At 40.5% G+C, this 18028-nt stretch overlaps 1 protein-coding gene across 1 annotated transcript in view; it reads left to right on the plus strand.

Moving 5' to 3' along the window:
• LOC126268224 (chymotrypsin-2-like) overlaps positions 1-14619 on the plus strand; it is a 210012-nt gene extending 195393 nt beyond the window's left edge. Inside the window, exon 7 of the mRNA XM_049973859.1 lies at positions 14368-14619. Coding sequence (XP_049829816.1) covers positions 14368-14541 — 174 coding nt within the window. The 3' untranslated portion in view covers positions 14542-14619. The remainder of the gene's footprint in view (positions 1-14367) is intronic.
• The last annotated feature ends 3409 nt before the right edge of the window (positions 14620-18028 follow it).

The following is an 18028-nucleotide window of genomic DNA, read 5'->3' on the forward strand; positions in this document are numbered from 1 at the left end:
AGCATTTCAATGTACTACGAAAATCCGACTGGCAGACTGGGATGTTTGTCAATATGGCCAACTCTACGTTCTGAATTTTTTCCTATCTGTAAGAAGAGATGGTTGCTAATAGGAACTTTTATAAATTGTGAATCACATGCAGTATTCTCGTCACCATTAGAAGAATACGCATAAAAACATTTTGCCATGTATTGTTTCATGTTTGCTGCTGCTATCTCATTTAAATCCTGTCTGCCTAATAAACTACGAAACTAGAGTGAGACAACAGCAAACGCGGAAGAATATACATATCATGTCATGTTTATATTAGTGTTATTCTTATGCCTAATAGTGCTACAGTCAGAAATGAAGCACGGCAATTGACTAGATTTTTAAATCTAAGATGACTCTAATTTCTGTGTAGAATGTAATGTACTAAAGAGGCGCCTGCAAAGATTTTCAAACGGAGAAAAATTTTCGCTAAACTCTCGTTCAGAACATCTTCTATCATACGCAATCTATTATTTGGTTCTTGTTAATCGTTATCAAAGAAAGCAGCACTGTAAGTAACATCAAAGAAAGCAGCAATGTAAGTAACAACAAATAGCAGTTTCTTGCCAATGTTTCGCTAATGAGACGATTCCGCTCTCTCTCTCTCTCTCTCTCTCTCTCTCTCTCTCTCTATATATATATATATATATATATATATATATATATATATTGTAGCGCGCACAAAAGCAAGCCATGCCGCGAGCGGCGACAGACCGTAAACACGCACTATCAGAATGCGACTAACAATGGATGACACAGTACAGTAATGCATTTTCAGCTTAGAGTGACGTAAACACCTATAACAAAGAAAACTGCGCTTATCAGATCAAAGAAAAATAAGCAATCAATTCAAACAAGACGAATCACGTGGAAAAGGAAGGGTTGTTGTTGTCTGCAGTCCTGAGACTGGTTTGATGCAGCTCTCCATGCTACTCTATCCTGTGCAAGCTGCTTCATCTCCCAGTACCTACTGCAACCTACATCCTTCTGAATCTGCTTAGTGTACTCATCTCTCGGTCTCCCTCTACGATTTTTACCCTCCACGCTGCCCTCCAATGCTAAATTTGTGATCCCTTGATGCCTCAAAACATGTCCTACCAACCGATCCCTTCTTCTAGTCAAGTTGTGCCACAAACTTCTCTTCTCCCCAATCCTATTCAATACCTCCTCATTAGTTACGTGATCTATCCACCTTATCTTCAGTATTCTTCTGTAGCACCACATTTCGAAAGCTTCTATTCTCTTCTTGTCCAAACTAGTTATCGTCCATGTTTCACTTCCATACATGGCTACACTCCAAACAAATACTTTCAGAAACGACTTCCTGATACATAAATCTATATTAGATGTTAACAAATTTCTCTTCTTCAGAAACGCTTTTCTTGCCATTGCCAGTCTACATTTTATATCCTCTCTACTTCGACCATCATCAGTTATTTTACTTCCTAAATAGCAAAACTCCTTTACTACTTTAAGTGTCTCATTTCCTAATCTAATTCCCTCAGCATCACCCGATTTAATTTGACTACATTCCATTAACCCGTATAAATACGGACGGAGCGCCTGACGCATAGCAGTGGCTACCTGATAAAGCGTAACGGCTAAGTTTACGACTCGAACCAAACTACTGTAGCTGTATCGTCATTCATTTTACCTAAATTGTGTCTCATATTACAATGGACAAACTTTGTTTCGAATTGGAGATGCGGCCTATAATTTGTCTCTCCCCTTGAATTTCGAGTCTCAAATTTCAGGTGCGGCTTAGATTCGGGAAATTTTTTTTTCCTTGATTTTGAGTCTCATTTTTCAGGTGCGGCTTAGATTCGAGTAAATACGGTACTCTGCCAGTTTGTATATCCAATCTTACAGAATGCTTTGCTTTCTTTTGTTTTTGAGGTAAAGGTAATTTCTACTACCTGTTTTCTCTTGTGGAGATATGACTGAAACCATTTTAATGCAACTCCTCGTATATCCATAGCTTCTAGTTTGTCTAGCAAGATATAATGATCAACAGTATCGAATGTCTTCGACAAGTCCAAGTTTATTCCTACTGTACTGTTATTTCTGTCAAGTCCTATTACAATGTTTTCGATGAATTGGGTAATTGCTGTTTCTGTACTCATGCCTTTGTGAAAACCATGTTGGTTTACAGACAAGAGACTGAATTTTTTGAGGCAATTTGTAATTATATTTTTCATGAGTGTCTCTACTATTTTTGAAAATACAGATAACAAAGCTATTGGTCTATAGTTTCCCACTTCATTTGTGTTGTTGTTGTTGTGGTCTTCAGTCCTGAGACTTGTTTGACGCAGCTCTCCATGCTACTCTATCCTGTGCAAGCTTCTTCATCTCCCAGAACATACTGCAGCCTACGTCCTTCTGAATCTGCTTAGTGTATTCATCTCTTGCTCTCCCTCTACGATTTTTACCCTGCACTGTGCCGTCCAATATTAAATTGGTGATCCCCTGATGCCTCAAAACAGGTCCTACCAACCGATACCTTCTTCGAGTCAACTTGTGCCACAAACTCCTCTTCTCCCCAATTCTATTCAGTACCTCCTCTTTAGTTATGTGACCTATCCATCTAATCTTCAACATTCTTCTGTAGCACCACATTTCGAAAGCTTCTATTCTCTTCTTGTCCAAACTATTTTTCGTCCATGTTTCACTTCTGTACATGGCTACACTCCATACAAATACTTTGAGAACAGACTCCCTGACACTTAAATCTATACTTGATGTTAACAAATATCGCTTCTTCAAAAACGCTTTTCTTGCCATTGCCAGTCTACATTTTATATTCTCTCTACTTCGACCATCATCAGTTATTTTGCTCCCCAGATAGCAAAACTCCTTTACTACTTTAAGTGTCTCATTTCCCAATCTAATTCCTTCAGCATTACCCGACTTAATTCGACTACATTCCATTATTTTCGTTTTGCTTTTGTTGATGTTCATCTTATATCCTCGTTTCAAGACTCTGTCCATTCCGGTCAACTGCTCTTCCAAGTCCTTTGCTGTCTCTGACAGAATTACAATGTCATAAGCGAACCTTAAAGTTTTTATTTCTTCCCCATGGACTTTGATACCAACTCCGAATTTTTCTTTTGTTTCCTTTACTGCTTGCTCAATATACAAATTGAATAAAATCGGGGACAGGCTACAACCCTGTCTCACTCCCTTCCCAACCACAGCTTTCTTCTAAGATAAGTCATAGGGTCAGTATTGCCTCACATGTTCCAACATTTCTGCGCAATCCAAACTGATCTTCCCCGAGGTCGGCTTGTACCAGTTTTTCCATTCGTCTGTAAAGAATTCGCATTAGCGCTTTGCAGCCGTGACTTATTAAACTGATAGTTTGGTAATTTTCACATCTGTCAACGCCTGCTTTCTTTGGAATTGAAATTATTATATTCTTCTTGAAGACTGAGGGTATTTCGCCTGTCTCATACATCTTGCTTACCAGATGGTAGAGTTTCGTCAGGACTGGCTCTCTCAAGGCTGTCAGTAGTTCTAATGGAATGTTGTCTACTCCCGGGGCCTTGTTTCGACTCAGGTCTTTCAGTGCTCTGTCAAACTCTTCACGCAGTATTGTATCTCCCATTTCATCTTCATCTACATGCTCTTCCATTTCCATAACATTGTCCTCAAGTACATCGCCCTTGTATAGACCCTCAGTATACTCCTTCCACCTTTCTGCTTTCCCTTCTTTGCTTAGAACTGGGTTTCCATCTGAGCTCTTGATATTCATACAATTTTCCTGTAGGCAGTATCTATCTTATCCCTAGTGATGTAAGCCTCTACATCCTTACATTTGTCCTCTAGTCACCTCTGCTTAGCCATTTTGCACTTCCTGTCGATCTCATTTTTGAGATGTTTGTATTCCTTTTTGCCTGCTTCATTTACTGCATTTTTATATTTTCTCATTTCATCAATTAAATTCAATATTTCTTCTGTCACCCAAGGGTTTCTACTAGAACTCATCTTTTTAGCTACTTATCCTCTGCTGCCTTCACTACTTCATCGCTCAAAGCTACCCATTCTTCTTCTACTGTATTTCTTTCCCCCATTCTTGTCAATTGTTCCCTCATGCTCTCCCTGAAACTCTTAGTCAGTTTATCCAGGTCCCATCTCCTTAGATTCCCATCCTTTTGCTGTTTCTTCAGTTTTAATCTACAGTTCATCACCAATAGATTGTGGTTAGAGTCCACATCTGCCCCTGGAAATGTCTTACAATTTAAAACTGGTTCCTACATCTCTGTCTTACCATTATATAATATATCTAAAGCCTGTCAGTATCTCCAGGCTACTTCCATGTATACAACCTTCTTTTATGATTTTTGAACCAAGTGTTTCTATGATTGAGTTGTGGAACTTCTTGGCAGATTAAAATTGTATGCCCGACTGAGAATCTGTGCAAAATTCCACCAGGTGGCTTCCTCTTTCATTTCTTCCCTCCAATCCATATTCACCTACTACGTTTCCTTTTCTTCCTTTTCCTACTATCGAATTCCAGTCACCCATGACGATTAAATTTTCGTCTCCCGTCACTATCTGAATAATTTCTTTTATCTCATCATACATTTCTTCAATTTCTTTGTCATCTGCAGAGCTAGTTGGCTTAAAAACTAGTACTACTTTAGTATGTGTGGGCGTCGTATCTATCTTGGCCACAATAATGCGTTCACTATGCTGTTTGTAGTAGCTTACCTGCATTCCTACTGCTTTATTCATTATTAAACGTACTCTTGCATTACCTCTATTTGATTTTGTATTTATAACCTTGTATTTACCTGACCAAAAGTCTTGTTCCTCCTGCCACCGAACTTCGCTAATTCCCACTATATCTAACATTAACCTATCCATTTCCCTTTTTAAATTTTCTAACCTACCTACCCGATTAAGGTTTCTGACATTCCACGCTCCGATCCGTAGAACGCCAGTTTTCTTTTTCCTGACAACGACATCCTCCTGAGTGCGACGTGTATGTGAAAACATCAAAGGAATTATTGTCATTACGAGAAGAGAAGTGCCAGTCAAAACGGCATCCATGTTAAAATTCTTCATTTTAGTGTAAGTTCATCTATTAATTGCCATAAATTCAGATTTAAATGGAATTGGTGTATGGACTATTTATTTAGTGTAGAATCTATGTCTCACTCCTTCATGAAGTTATTTAATTTTCTTTATGTTTCTGCCAAATAGACAGTTCACAGTCACGAATTCTTTCGTCGAAATCGGACGGAAGTAGTATGCGGAGAAAAATTTTCTCCGCGCCACATTCTACTGGTAAATGCATGATAAACTACGGTCCCTTAGGAAATTCATGTTGAGCTATCCAAAAAATAATTATATTTTGAATATGCATTTACTCTCCTCTGCAATGCAACTTCCGACTGATCCAACAAGAGACAGCCGCACACGGTCGGCGTTCGCATATACACTCCTGGAAATTGAAATAAGAACACCGTGAATTCATTGTCCCAGGAAGCGGAAACTTTATTGACACATTCCTGGGGTCAGATACATCACATGATCACACTGACAGAACCACAGGCACATAGACACAGGCAACAGAGCATGCACAATGTCGGCACTAGTACAGTGTATATCCACCTCTCGCAGCAATGCAGGCTGCTATTCTCCCATGGAGACGATCGTAGAGATTCTGGATGTAGTCCTGTGGAACGGCTTGCCATGCCATTTCCACCTGGTGCCTCAGTTGGACCAGCGTTCGTGCTGGACGTGCAGACCGCGTGAGACGACGCTTCATCCAGTCCGAAACATGCTCAATGGGGGACAGATCCGGAGATCTTGCTGGCCAGGGTAGTTGACTTACACCTTCTAGAGCACGTTGGGTGGCATGGGATACATGCGGACGTGCATTGTCCTGTTGGAACAGCAAGTTCCCTTGCCGGTCTAGAAATGGTAGAACGATGGGTTCGATGACGGTTTGGATGTACCGTGCACTATTCAGTGTCCCCTCGACGATCACCAGAGGTGTACGGCCAGTGTAGGAGATCGCTCCCCACACCATGATGCCGGGTGTTGGCCCTGTGTGCCTCGGTCGTATGCAGTCCTGATTGTGTCGCTCACCTGCACGGTGCCAAACACGCATACCACCATCATTGGCACCAAGGCAGAAGTGACTCTCATCGCTGAAGACGATACGTCTCCATTCGTCCCTCCATTCATGCCTGTCGCGACACCACTGGAGGCGGGCTGCACGATGTTAGGGCGTGAGCAGAAGACGGCCTAACGGTGTGCGGGAGCGTAGCCCAGCTTCATGGAGACGGTTGCGAATGGTCCTCGCCGATACCCCAGGAGCAACAGTGTCCCTAATTTGCTGGGAAGTGGCGGTGCGGTCCCCTACGGCACTGCGTAGGATCCTACGGTCTTGGCGTGCATCCGTGCGTCGCTGCGGTCCGGTCCCAGGTCGACGGGCACGTGCACCTTCCGCCGACCACTGGCGACAGCATCGATGTGCTGTGGAGACCTCACGCCCCACGTGTTGAGCAATTCGGCGGTACGTCCACCCGGCCTCCCGCATGCCCACTATACGCCCTCGCTCAAAGTCCAACTGCACATACGGTTCACGTCCACGCTGTCGCGGCATGCTACCAGTGTTAAAGAATGCGATGGAGCTCCGTATGTCACGGCAAACTGGCTGACACTGACGGCGGCGGTGCACAAATGCTGCGCAGCTAGCGCCATTCGACGGCCAACACCGCGGTTCCTGGTGTGTCCGCTGTGCCGTGCGTGTGATCGTTGCTTGTACAGCCCTCTCGCAGTGTCCGGAGCAAGTATGGTGGGTCTGACACACCGGTGTCAATGTGTTCTTTTTTCCATTTCCAGGAGTGTATATTTCCACCGCTGATTATAGCCATGTGTTGCAGCACAAATGAAACATATTGTTATAATTAGCGACTACAAACGGGGACGTTTATAACGTATGTTTATGTGTACACATTACGTAAACATATCGTTATAACCCCGTCAATTCCAGAGGACATTTTGATTTCGTTGTTTTTATTATCTTAAGAACTTGTGTTTTATTTGTGGGACATAGCAACATTGAATTAGCAGTTTTCTCTCTTTGAACTGTGGTACTACTATTACTAGCAAAATTTTTACTCAGATTGGAGTGTTTATGAAATAGTCATTTATGTAATTTGCTAGAGTATCACACCTGAGTATTACACCACGATCATCTTTTAATACAATGTCATTTTGCTTTTTAACACTTTTGTTTGTTTCCATTTTTACTATATTCCATATTGCTTTATACTTGTTTGGTGTCCGTTTGGTTACTTTGTAATTGTGCATTGTCTTGGCTGTTTTAATTACTTTCTTATAAAGTTTCTTATATGTCTTAACTTATTCTGCAAAGTGATCATCTTGGTAGCCTTTTCTCAGTTGATTGAGAAGTTTTATCTTTTGACTGGATACTCTGATAGCAGGTGTTATATACTGGCTGCTGTTTACTGGCATGACATTGGTTCTTGTCAGTTTCTTTTGGAAAACACATCTCAAATATGGACATGTAGGTATTGGAAAATGCATTGAATGATTTAACAGTTGATTATTATGAGTACACATCTTCCCAGGTTTCTTTTGTTAACGATTGGAAAAAAATATTAACCTTTTCTGGGTAGAAGTGCCTTTTACATTCCCACTTGTACTTAACCACCTCAGGTACAGAAGAATTTATGCTTGTTAGTAGTGTGTTGTGGTTTGAAAGACCAAAGTTTACGTTTTGTGCCTCAGTAACGTCATTTTCGACATATGTGAAGATATTATCTAATAAGCACGAAGATACGAAGATGACCTTTTATTCTAGTGGGGTCTGTGAAGAGTTGTTTCTTGTGAAATTTGTTTAGGATACTCAAAAGCTGTCTTTTTCTTCATTTTCAATTAACAGGTTGATGTTAAAAACCCCACATACTAATAAGTTCACTTCATTGTTACACAAAATGCTTAGCACTGCTTCCAAATTTTTTTTAAAAAATATGTTTTTTTTTCAACTAGTGGTGACCTGTATATTGATATGACAATTAGATTTTTACTCTTCTCCTCAGATTTTAGCTCTACGGCACATGATTCAAAATGTTTCTCAATATTTAAATGGCGTGTTTCACATCTAACTTTATGCTGCAGCCCAGCCCTAGTATATGAGTATATGCATACTCTACCACTTTTACAAACACTACAGCAATAATGAGATGCTAATTCAAAATTAGTTATATTTATAAGACTTAATTCACTGACCCTGCACCTATGTTCTGATAGACAAATAAAAGAGAGATCTACAAAGTTGTTTATGGCAACTTCTAACACTTTATTCTTGAGACACTGAATGTTTTGACTCATTATCCTGAAAGTTTTGCAAGTATTTCTTATTTTGTCAATACCTGGTGAAGTACTGCGTTGTTGCAATTTTTCAGGCTGATTTGTCACAATCTTCCTTTTCTTTGTTTGGTGCCATAAAAAACCATCACTAAATGAAGGCTCCTCCTCGGGCAGTGTTGATCAGCTGCTACTGTTGTTGTTGGAAGTTCAGTGGCCACTGCTGTTGGTGACATGCTTTCCTGTACAGTGACTGTTTGCATTTTTTACTGACACTGTTTCTGCTGGAGGTGGGGCTGCTGCTGTAACTGATGTTGGTTTTTCCTCGGCTACTGATGGTTCTTCTGCTCTTATTGCTGTTTCTTCTGTTGTGGTCATTGTTTTTGTTGATTTTGTCAGTGCTGGTGGTGGTGGTGGTAATGCTGCTTCTTTTTCTTCTGCAGGTGATATTATGCCTAAAAAATTCTTGGTGTGTTTGTTGAGTATGGCTTCTTGCTTCTCGGTGATGATCAAGTGGTGAAGTTATTTTTGGAGCTTGCAAAATTTGTGCTTCATTCACCACCGTCCTTTTTGGCTAGAACCATTTCATAATTTGAGGCTGTTTTACGATTTGATTGTCCATTTCTGGCCTACTGGGTTTAAACCACTTCGTAATTTGCAACTGATTGTGGGCTTTACTGTTTGCTGCTCACTAAAAATGGTTTGTAATTTGCTTTAGATTGTAAATCTAAATATTTTATCAGCATGAACCTCTTTCCCTGATGTGTTTAAATGAAGGCCTTAAGCTGTATAGAACCTTCACTCTAAAATGTTTGCGTCTGAAACATCAACATTCTGGAAATGGGTACATATTTCCGTGAAACTCTTGTTAGCGACACTAATTTCGCGGTTTACGCATGACCAACTCGGTAAGTCATGAAGCTGTGGGACATTCACAAAGAGAACATTTGTAAATTAAATTATTTAGACAATTTCTCAGTTCTGTGATAGCGTTGTATGATTTGTTTCTATAAACTTCATTCGCTCCTCTGAGCAAAACAACAAAATCATCCTTAATCAAGCAAGTTACTTCATTAGATTTTGTTAGGTTTGTTGGTTCTTGTAATGATACCCGCCAGGATAGCTGAGAGCTCTAACGCGCTCCTTCCTGGACTCGGATAGGCGCGCCGGCCCTGGATCAAACCCGCCTAGCAGATTAACAACGAGGGCGAGTGTGCCAGCCAGCATCGATGTGGTTTTTAGGCAGTTTTCCACATCCCGCTAGGTGAATACCAGGCTGGTCTCCACGTTCCGCCTCAGTTACATGACTCGCCGACATCTGAACACGTTCGCACTATTCATGAAATGCACTAGATGCAGATGGCTGGGGTACACTAATTCCGTCCCAGTGGGTACGGGGTGGCGACAGGAAGGGCACCCACCACCCCTTCATTCTAACCTTGCCAAATCCATTCCTAACAATGTCAACCCTTGTCAGTGCAGGACATGGCACCAGTGAAAGAAAGAAAGAAAGTTAGTTCTCGTTATGGGGCTACAGAGGCCCTGAAGTTGTATTTTTCCGTTAACACTGTGGAAATTCGCCAGACGTGACTATCCCCTAATAAACAGATCTCGCGTTTTCCAACTTTCGCACTCCGGGGATCAATTAGCAAGGGTCTGTTTACTTTATGCGATTCATTTCTGCCCCAATAGTTGCGTGGTCAGTGTGACAGATTGCCACCCTATGGGCCTGGGTTCGATTCCCTGCTTGGACGGAGATTTTCTCCGCTCAGGGACTGGGTGTTGTGTTGTCTTCATCATCATTTCATCCCCACCCGGCGAGCAGCTTGCCCAATGTGGCGTCAAATGTAATAAGACCTGCACCAAGGCAGCTGGACCTGCCTCATAAGGGGCTTCCCAGCCAATGACGCCAAATGCTCATTATTTCCAAACTTTTTGGCTCCAACCCGCATGTTCAAAGAATCTTCAGTGATGGGCCAAATAAAGTTTTTATGCACTTGTGACAGATTGTTTTTAAGCACTAAAGTTTAACTGTTTTTACGCACAGAAGTTTCAGTGTTACTTTGAGATTGCAGTTTCTGGGAACAGTTTATTCTGTTTCCCACTTGTTTCCTGATGACCAATATTCTTTGTTCACCAGCATCTCACATATTCGGGGTTGAAGTTTCTTCATGACCGTTTTTAAAGCACCGATTATAAATTGTAAACTGGAAATACGTTCATTAGGCCTTGAAATTTTGTCCTTACAATTTACACATTTTCTTTTTATCACCGAAATTAACTTTTTTCTACGGAGAAGCACGATTTACTTTTACATCTTGATCGTTCATGACCAACATTTGAATCAGGATTGATCACCTTTTACAAAGCAGACAGCTAAAACTAATGTTTAAAGACATCATACTCGCAGGATGCATTTTTATAACAACTGTTAGCACAATATGAAGGGTAAGCAAGTATTTTCAGATTTCAAATACCTATAAAGAAACATTATGTGGCTGCACGTATTCTATTAAGCAATGCAGAAAACATTGTCACAAATGAAGACAGCTAGACATTAATTGTACTTAAGTCATTTTGATAGCTGTCCCATCAAAATAGTTTTCTGTGTGTGTGTGTGTGTGTGTGTGTGTGTGTGTGTGAGAGAGAGAGAAAGAGAGAGATTATTCTTGCATGTGTTACTCTGTGTGTGCATGTGAGAACTACTACACCATCTGTATATCTTCATTGATATTCTACTTTCTTCCCATGCACATTTCAATGTAATTTAAACATAAATCAACAATACCGTATTTACTCGAATCTAATCTGCACCTGAAAAATGAGACTCGAAATCAAGGAAAAATTTTTTTCCCAAATCTAAGCCGCACCTGAAACTTGTGACTCGAAATGCAATGGGAGAGAAAAGTTTTAGGCCGCACCTCCAAATCGAAACAAAGTTGGTTTATTGTAATATGAGACACAATTTAGGTCGAATGAATGACGATACAGCTACAGTAGTTTGGTTCGAATCGTAAGCTTAGCAGTTAAGCTTTACCAGGTAGCCATTGCTATGGCGCTCCGTCCGTATTTATACTTCCTTTTTCACTTGCTTCGTCTGGTTTGAATTGATTGCTTATTTTTCTTTGATCTAATAAGTGCCGTTACTTTGTTATAGGTGTTTACGTCACTCTAAGCTGAAAATGCATTATTGTACTGTATCATGCATCGTTTGTCGCATTCTGATGACGAGTGTTTACGACGTGTCACCGCTCACGTTTTGGCTTGCTTTTGTACGCGCTACCGCCGCTTCCAATGGGGGGGGGGGGGGGGGGGGGAGGGGAAATCATCTCATTAGCGACTGGGTGTGATAGAAGATGTGAAGGCGAGTGTAGCGAAAATTTTTCTCCGTTTGAAAATCTTTGCAGATGCCTCTTTAATACATTACCTTCTGCACAGAAATTAGAGTCATCTTAGATTTAAAAATCTAGTCAGTTGTCGTGCTTCATTTCTGATTGTATCTCTAATCGGGGTAAGAATAATACTAATACAAACATGGCACGATATGTATATTCTTCTTCAATTTCTATTGTCTCACTCTAGTTTCGTAGTTTATTAGGCAGACAGGATTAAAATGAGATAGCAGCAAACACAAAAGAATACACAGCAAAGTGTTTATATTCGTATTATACTTATGATGAAGAGAATACTGCATGTGGTTCACAATTCGTAAAAGTTCCTATTAGCAACCATCGCTTGTCACAGGTGGGAAAAAATTCAAAACGTAGAGTTGGCCATATTAACAAACATCCCAAACAGTCTTGCTAGTCGGATTTTCGTAGTACACTCCTGGAAATGGAAAAAAGAACACATTGACACCGGTGTGTCAGACCCACTATACTTGGCTCCGGACACTGCGAGAGGGCTGTACAAGCAATGATCACACGCACGGCACAGCGGACACACCAGGAACCGCGGCGTTGGCCGTCGAATGACGCTAGCTGCGCAGCATTTGTGCACCGCCGCCGTCAGTGTCAGCCAGTTTGCCGTGGCATACGGAGCTCCATCGCAGTCTTTAACACTGGTAGCATGCCGCGACAGCGTGGACGTGAACCGTATGTGCAGTTGACGGACTTTGAGCGAGGGCGTATAGTGGGCATGCGGGAGGCCGGGTTGACGTACCGCCGAATTGCTCAACACGTAGGACGTGAGGTCTCCACAGTACATCGATGTTGTCGCCAGTGGTCGGCGGAAGGTGAACGTGCCCGTCGACCTGGGACCGGACCGCAGCGACGCACAGATGCACGCCAAGGCCGTAGGATCCTACACAGTGCCGTAGGGGACCGCACCGCCACTTCCCAGCAAATTAGGGACACTGTTGCTCCTGGGGTATCGGCGATGACCATTCGCAACCGTCTCCATGAAGCTGGGTTACGGTCCCGCACACCGTTAGGCCGTCTTCCGCTCACGCCCCAACATCGTGCAGCCCGCCTCCTGTGGTGTCGCGACAGGCGTGAATGGAGGGATGAATGCAGATGTGTCGTCTTCAGCGATGAGAGTCGCTTCTGCCTTGGTGCCAATGATGGTCGTATGCGTGTTTGGCGCAGTGCAGGTGAGCGCCACAATCAGGACTGCATACGACCGAGGCACACAGGGCCAACACCCGGCATCATGGTGTGGGGAGCGATCTCCTACACTGGCCGTACACCTCTGGTGATCGTCGAGGGGACACTGAATAGTGCACGGTACATCCAAACCGTCATCGAACCCATCGTTCTACCATTCCTAGACCGGCAAGGGAACTTGCTGTTCCAACAGGACAATGCACGTCCGCATGTATCCTGTGCCACCCACCGTGCTCTAGAAGGTGTAAGTCAACTACCCTGGCCAGCAAGATCTCCGGATCTGTCCCCCATTGAGCATGTTTGGGACTGGATGAAGCGTCGTCTCACGCGGTCTGCATGTACAGCACGAACGCTGGTCCAACTGAGGCGCCAGGTGGAAATGGCATGGCAAGCCGTTCCACAGGACTACATCCAGCATCTCTACGATCGTCTCCATGGGAGAATAGCAGCCTGCATTGCTGCGAAAGGTGGATATACACTGTACTAGTGCCGACATTGTGCATGCTCTGTTGGCTGTGTCTATGTGCCTGTGGTTCTGTCAGTGTGATCATGTGATGTATCTGACCCCAGGAGTGTGTCAATAAAGTTTCCCCTTCCTGGGACAATGAGTTCACGGTGTTCTTATTTCAATTTCCAGGAGTGTATATTGAAAGGCTGCTACATTCAAAGATGAATAATATGGAATTTGTATTTACTTCGTTGGATAATGTATGAAAATGCACTGGTCGAAACTCGGGGCGGAGAAAATAGCTCGTCTTTCACGTTTTTTTTTTTTTTTTTAATTTATTTACTGACGCAGAGATTTTGGCACCAGTATTCATCTTTATGACTGCAAAGCATGCCTGTGTACCACTACATATATTCGACAGCAAAAGTTAGTTGTGGTGGCACCTACCAACATTTTACAAGAACTCCCGCTTACTTTGCACTCGATTCTGAGCCGCAGGCAGTTTTTTGGATTACAAAAACCAGAAAAAAATGTGCGGCTTAGATTCGAGTAAATACGGTATGTCTTACAACGGATATGACATTATTTAAAGAATTTTGTCATCAGTGAGATGTTGCCCTCCATTGTATTATATTTTAATTTTGTGTTGCTGGCTTTCCCAGTGTTGTTACAAAATGATTCACAGTCAGATAAACTAGTTATTTACAACATAAATGAAAATATTGTTTATTCTTTTAATTTCATCAAGAATATATACAGATAAAGATTTAGAGTTTTTAACAGCGTAAGTGATATGCAGCTGGAAATAAATGAATTTGCACATCACCTACAGATAATAATATGATCCTTTCATTCATGACACCGATTAATTAATGAGACACACTTATGAAAAGGAAAAGAGTCAGCTGTCTGTATATTAATATACATAACATGTTTCAGGGAGATTCCGGTGGTCCGCTCATAGCAAACAGTTACCAGGTTGGAATTGTTTCATGGTCAAGAAAACCTTGCACTATTAAAGGTTCTCCTGGTGTTTTTACACGAGTAGCCGACTATGTTGATTGGATTAAAGAAAAAACAGCATCAGATGAGATGCTAACATTTTCATATTAAGTGGTTTCTTTTTTTTTCAAAAAATTATGTGTTGATTATGAAGTAGAATACAATAAACCCTTGATTTAAAAAAGAGAACTGTGTTGTGTATTATAACTAAGACTAACTACAAATGTTTGCATTGTATAAACATATTTAAAGTTTGTTAAACCATATAAATGAGTGAATGCCTTTAAATGACATATTGTCTGTCTCCTCTACAAACAAGTCTGAGGTAAGATGAAAGGTACTTGCTGTTCCACTAGAACTGTCATGTATCCCTGCCTGCTCAAAGTAGATGAAGAACATGGACAATAATAACTTACATGTCTCTAAATCGGGCAATAGTGATCTAATTGTTTACTCACCTTCACGTGATTGCCTGAAAAATGTACATTCATTCATTTTTAGAAAGTTTATTAAGATTTTGCAACCATACCTTTAGTAGAGAATATTTAATGAGGCCAGTGACCATCATAGCTGAGCTGCAGCTCCCATGTATTTCACCAATGGTTGAAATAATGCTTGTCATAGCAAGGATTAACCTACCAAATATGTGTTCATGCATGTCAGTACTGCCAAACAAAGTCATGTATGACTGCTTTCACTTTTGAGATCAAGTTTCTAAGCAGGAGCTACTAATTAAAGGTACTATTAGTCTGGTTTTAATTATGTACTAATGATAATCTAAAGATATTTCTACAGATGTACCATGCATAACAGAGCATTATTTGGAGATCTCAGAATAGTGCAGATGCACAAAAATGGATACAAGTCAGTATTGTCTTAGTGCACATGTAATATGGTGAAAGAGGGAATCGCTTATATTAACAAAAATCTAAATGATCAGTGCCTTGAACAGGCCTTTGAGTGCTGCACTCTGGTAATAGCCTAGGAAACAAACAAGACAGTGTTCCTGACAGTGACAGGACCCTAACAAAAATGTTTTAAATTTCATTGAGAAATTAGAGAGGGCATTAATAAGACTCAGTAAGAAAGAACTAGGAACTGACTGTATGTAGACATTTCAATATTAATTTCATGTCAGGTAGTTCTGATCAATGGTACTTAACAGTTACTGTTGTCAACTTTTGGTCTGGTCCCTGCAATAACATTCTCAACAAGAACAGAATGTAGTACAACAGCAGTTGATAATGTATTCGTGAAGCCAAGCTAACTATGTTTCCTGGAATAGATGTGAGTGCTACAATAAATGTTTCTTCTGACCATGATGGTCAGATGTCATCAATAAAGCATCCCCATAAGTCAGGTTTAACCAAGAAGGGAATTATTTTCATTCTATAATTCACTGGATGAAAACAATTGGAAAGAGCTTAGCAATTGTACACAGTAGATGATAAATTTAATTATTTTAAAAAAATTCTCATTACACTATCAATGCAATTTTCTTTTACACTGGGTCAGGAACAATTACTACGCTGGGTCAGGAACAATTTCTAGCTTACAAACTAAAATAGTATGTCATTAGGGCATTTCTCCTGCCTGGATCGAATCTTGTATTAACAGAAGAAAACAGAGGCTTACTTTAACATAAGATACAACAGAAATAATGCTAAATTTGGTGTGGTGATACATGAAGTATTGACTCAAGGCTTGACCCACTTCTTCACTTGTCAGAGGTATTAACGATATTTGGGCACTCAAATAAATCAATGGAAACAAGTAAAAATTTGTGCCAACTGGCACTAGAAACTGGATTTCTCACTTAATGTGAGTGGCCACCTTCATCGCCTTGGCCATCCGAGCGTTCTTACCAACAAACCCAAATTCCTAGCCTGCTACACACTATTGACATAGCATCACTACCCGTGAACCCCTTACTTACAATTTCTGATTCTTGTAAGAGATTGAGCAAGGTGTGCATCTGAAAGATAGGACCATGTAGCTTTACTTAGAATGTTACAGGATTTTTGAAAAACTAAACTTTTCTGATGACACAAGTATAATGAAAAAGAGGAAACCCATTCATACTATATACAGTCAGAAGAACAATGGAACAGCCTTACAGTTGGTTTGCAAAAAAGACATTAACTCTTTATTTTACAAAGAATATGTTACAAAATCCAAACAATTAAATGGTGACTTATAAGTACCAGGCATTAACCCAAAACTGAAATTGCTTTGCACTTAGACGGCTCTTAAATACCTCTCTCCTTGTGTTAACCTTGTAATGGAACTCATCAATGCTCACTTCTGCTATGAAGTGTACTTTTAATACACTCAAGTAAATGTATTACTTTATACATGGACATCTGTCAGAGATCATAAAAAAAATGTGGTTCCTTTTGTTATGGATAAATAAGTCATAGGGTATTATTTTTTCATATACATATATACAATATGTGTAATAAAGAGTTGTTTCAAAATAAGAGCCAACCACTAAAAGTTTTGCTAAACATATTTTGCTTTAATTTTGAGGTAAGCTTCTGAAATGATCAAAATTATTGATATTATTATTTATGTAAGTTTTAGATTATAATTTGGAAAGTACTTGTAATTCAAATTTTATGAAATATTAATTACATATAAATTTTACCTTTTAAGTTTAAAGATCATCATCATCATCATGTGGTCTTCAGTCCTAAGACTGGTTTGATGCAGCTCTCCATGCTAGTCTATCCTGTGCAAGCTTCTTCATCTCCCAGTACCTACTGCAACCTACATCCTTCTGAATCTGCTTAGTGTATTCATCTCTTGGTCTCCCTCTACGATTTTTACCCTCCACACTGCCCTCCAATACTAAATTGGTGATCCCTTGATGCCTCAACACATGCCCTACCAACCGATCCCTTCTTCTAGTCAAGTGCCACAAACTTCTCTTCTCCCCAATCCTATTCAATACTTCCTCATTAGTTATGTGATCTACCCATCTAATCTTCAGCATTCTTCTGTAGCACCACATTTCAAAATCTTCTATTCTCTTCTTGTCCAAACTATTTATCGTCCATGTTTCACTCCCATACAGGACTACACTCCATACAAATACTTTCAGAAATGTCTTCCTGACACTTAAATCTATACTCGATGTCAACAATTTTCCCTTCTTCAGAAACGCTTTCCTTGCCATTGCCAGTCTACATTTTATATCCTCTCTACTTCAACCATCATCAGTTAGTTTGCTCCCCAAATAGCAAAACTCCTTTACTACTTTACGTGTCTCATTTCCTAATCTAATTCTCTCAGCATCACCCGACTTAATTCGACTACATTCCATTATCCTCGTTTTGCTTTTGTTGATGTTCATCTTATACCCTCCTTTCAAGACACTATCCATTCCATTCAACTGCTCTTCCAAGTCGTTTGCTGTCTCTGACAGAATTACAATGTCATCGGCGAACCTCAAAGCTTTTATTTCTTCTCCATCGATTTTAATACCTACACCAATTTTTTTTTTTTTTTTCCTTCCATGCTTGCTCAATATACGGATTGAATAACACCGAGGAGAGACTAAAACCTATATAAATAGATATAAACCTATATAAATAAA

Source organism: Schistocerca gregaria, chromosome 4 (genome assembly GCF_023897955.1).
Source record: "Schistocerca gregaria isolate iqSchGreg1 chromosome 4, iqSchGreg1.2, whole genome shotgun sequence".
NCBI classification, from domain to species: domain Eukaryota; kingdom Metazoa; phylum Arthropoda; class Insecta; order Orthoptera; family Acrididae; genus Schistocerca; species Schistocerca gregaria.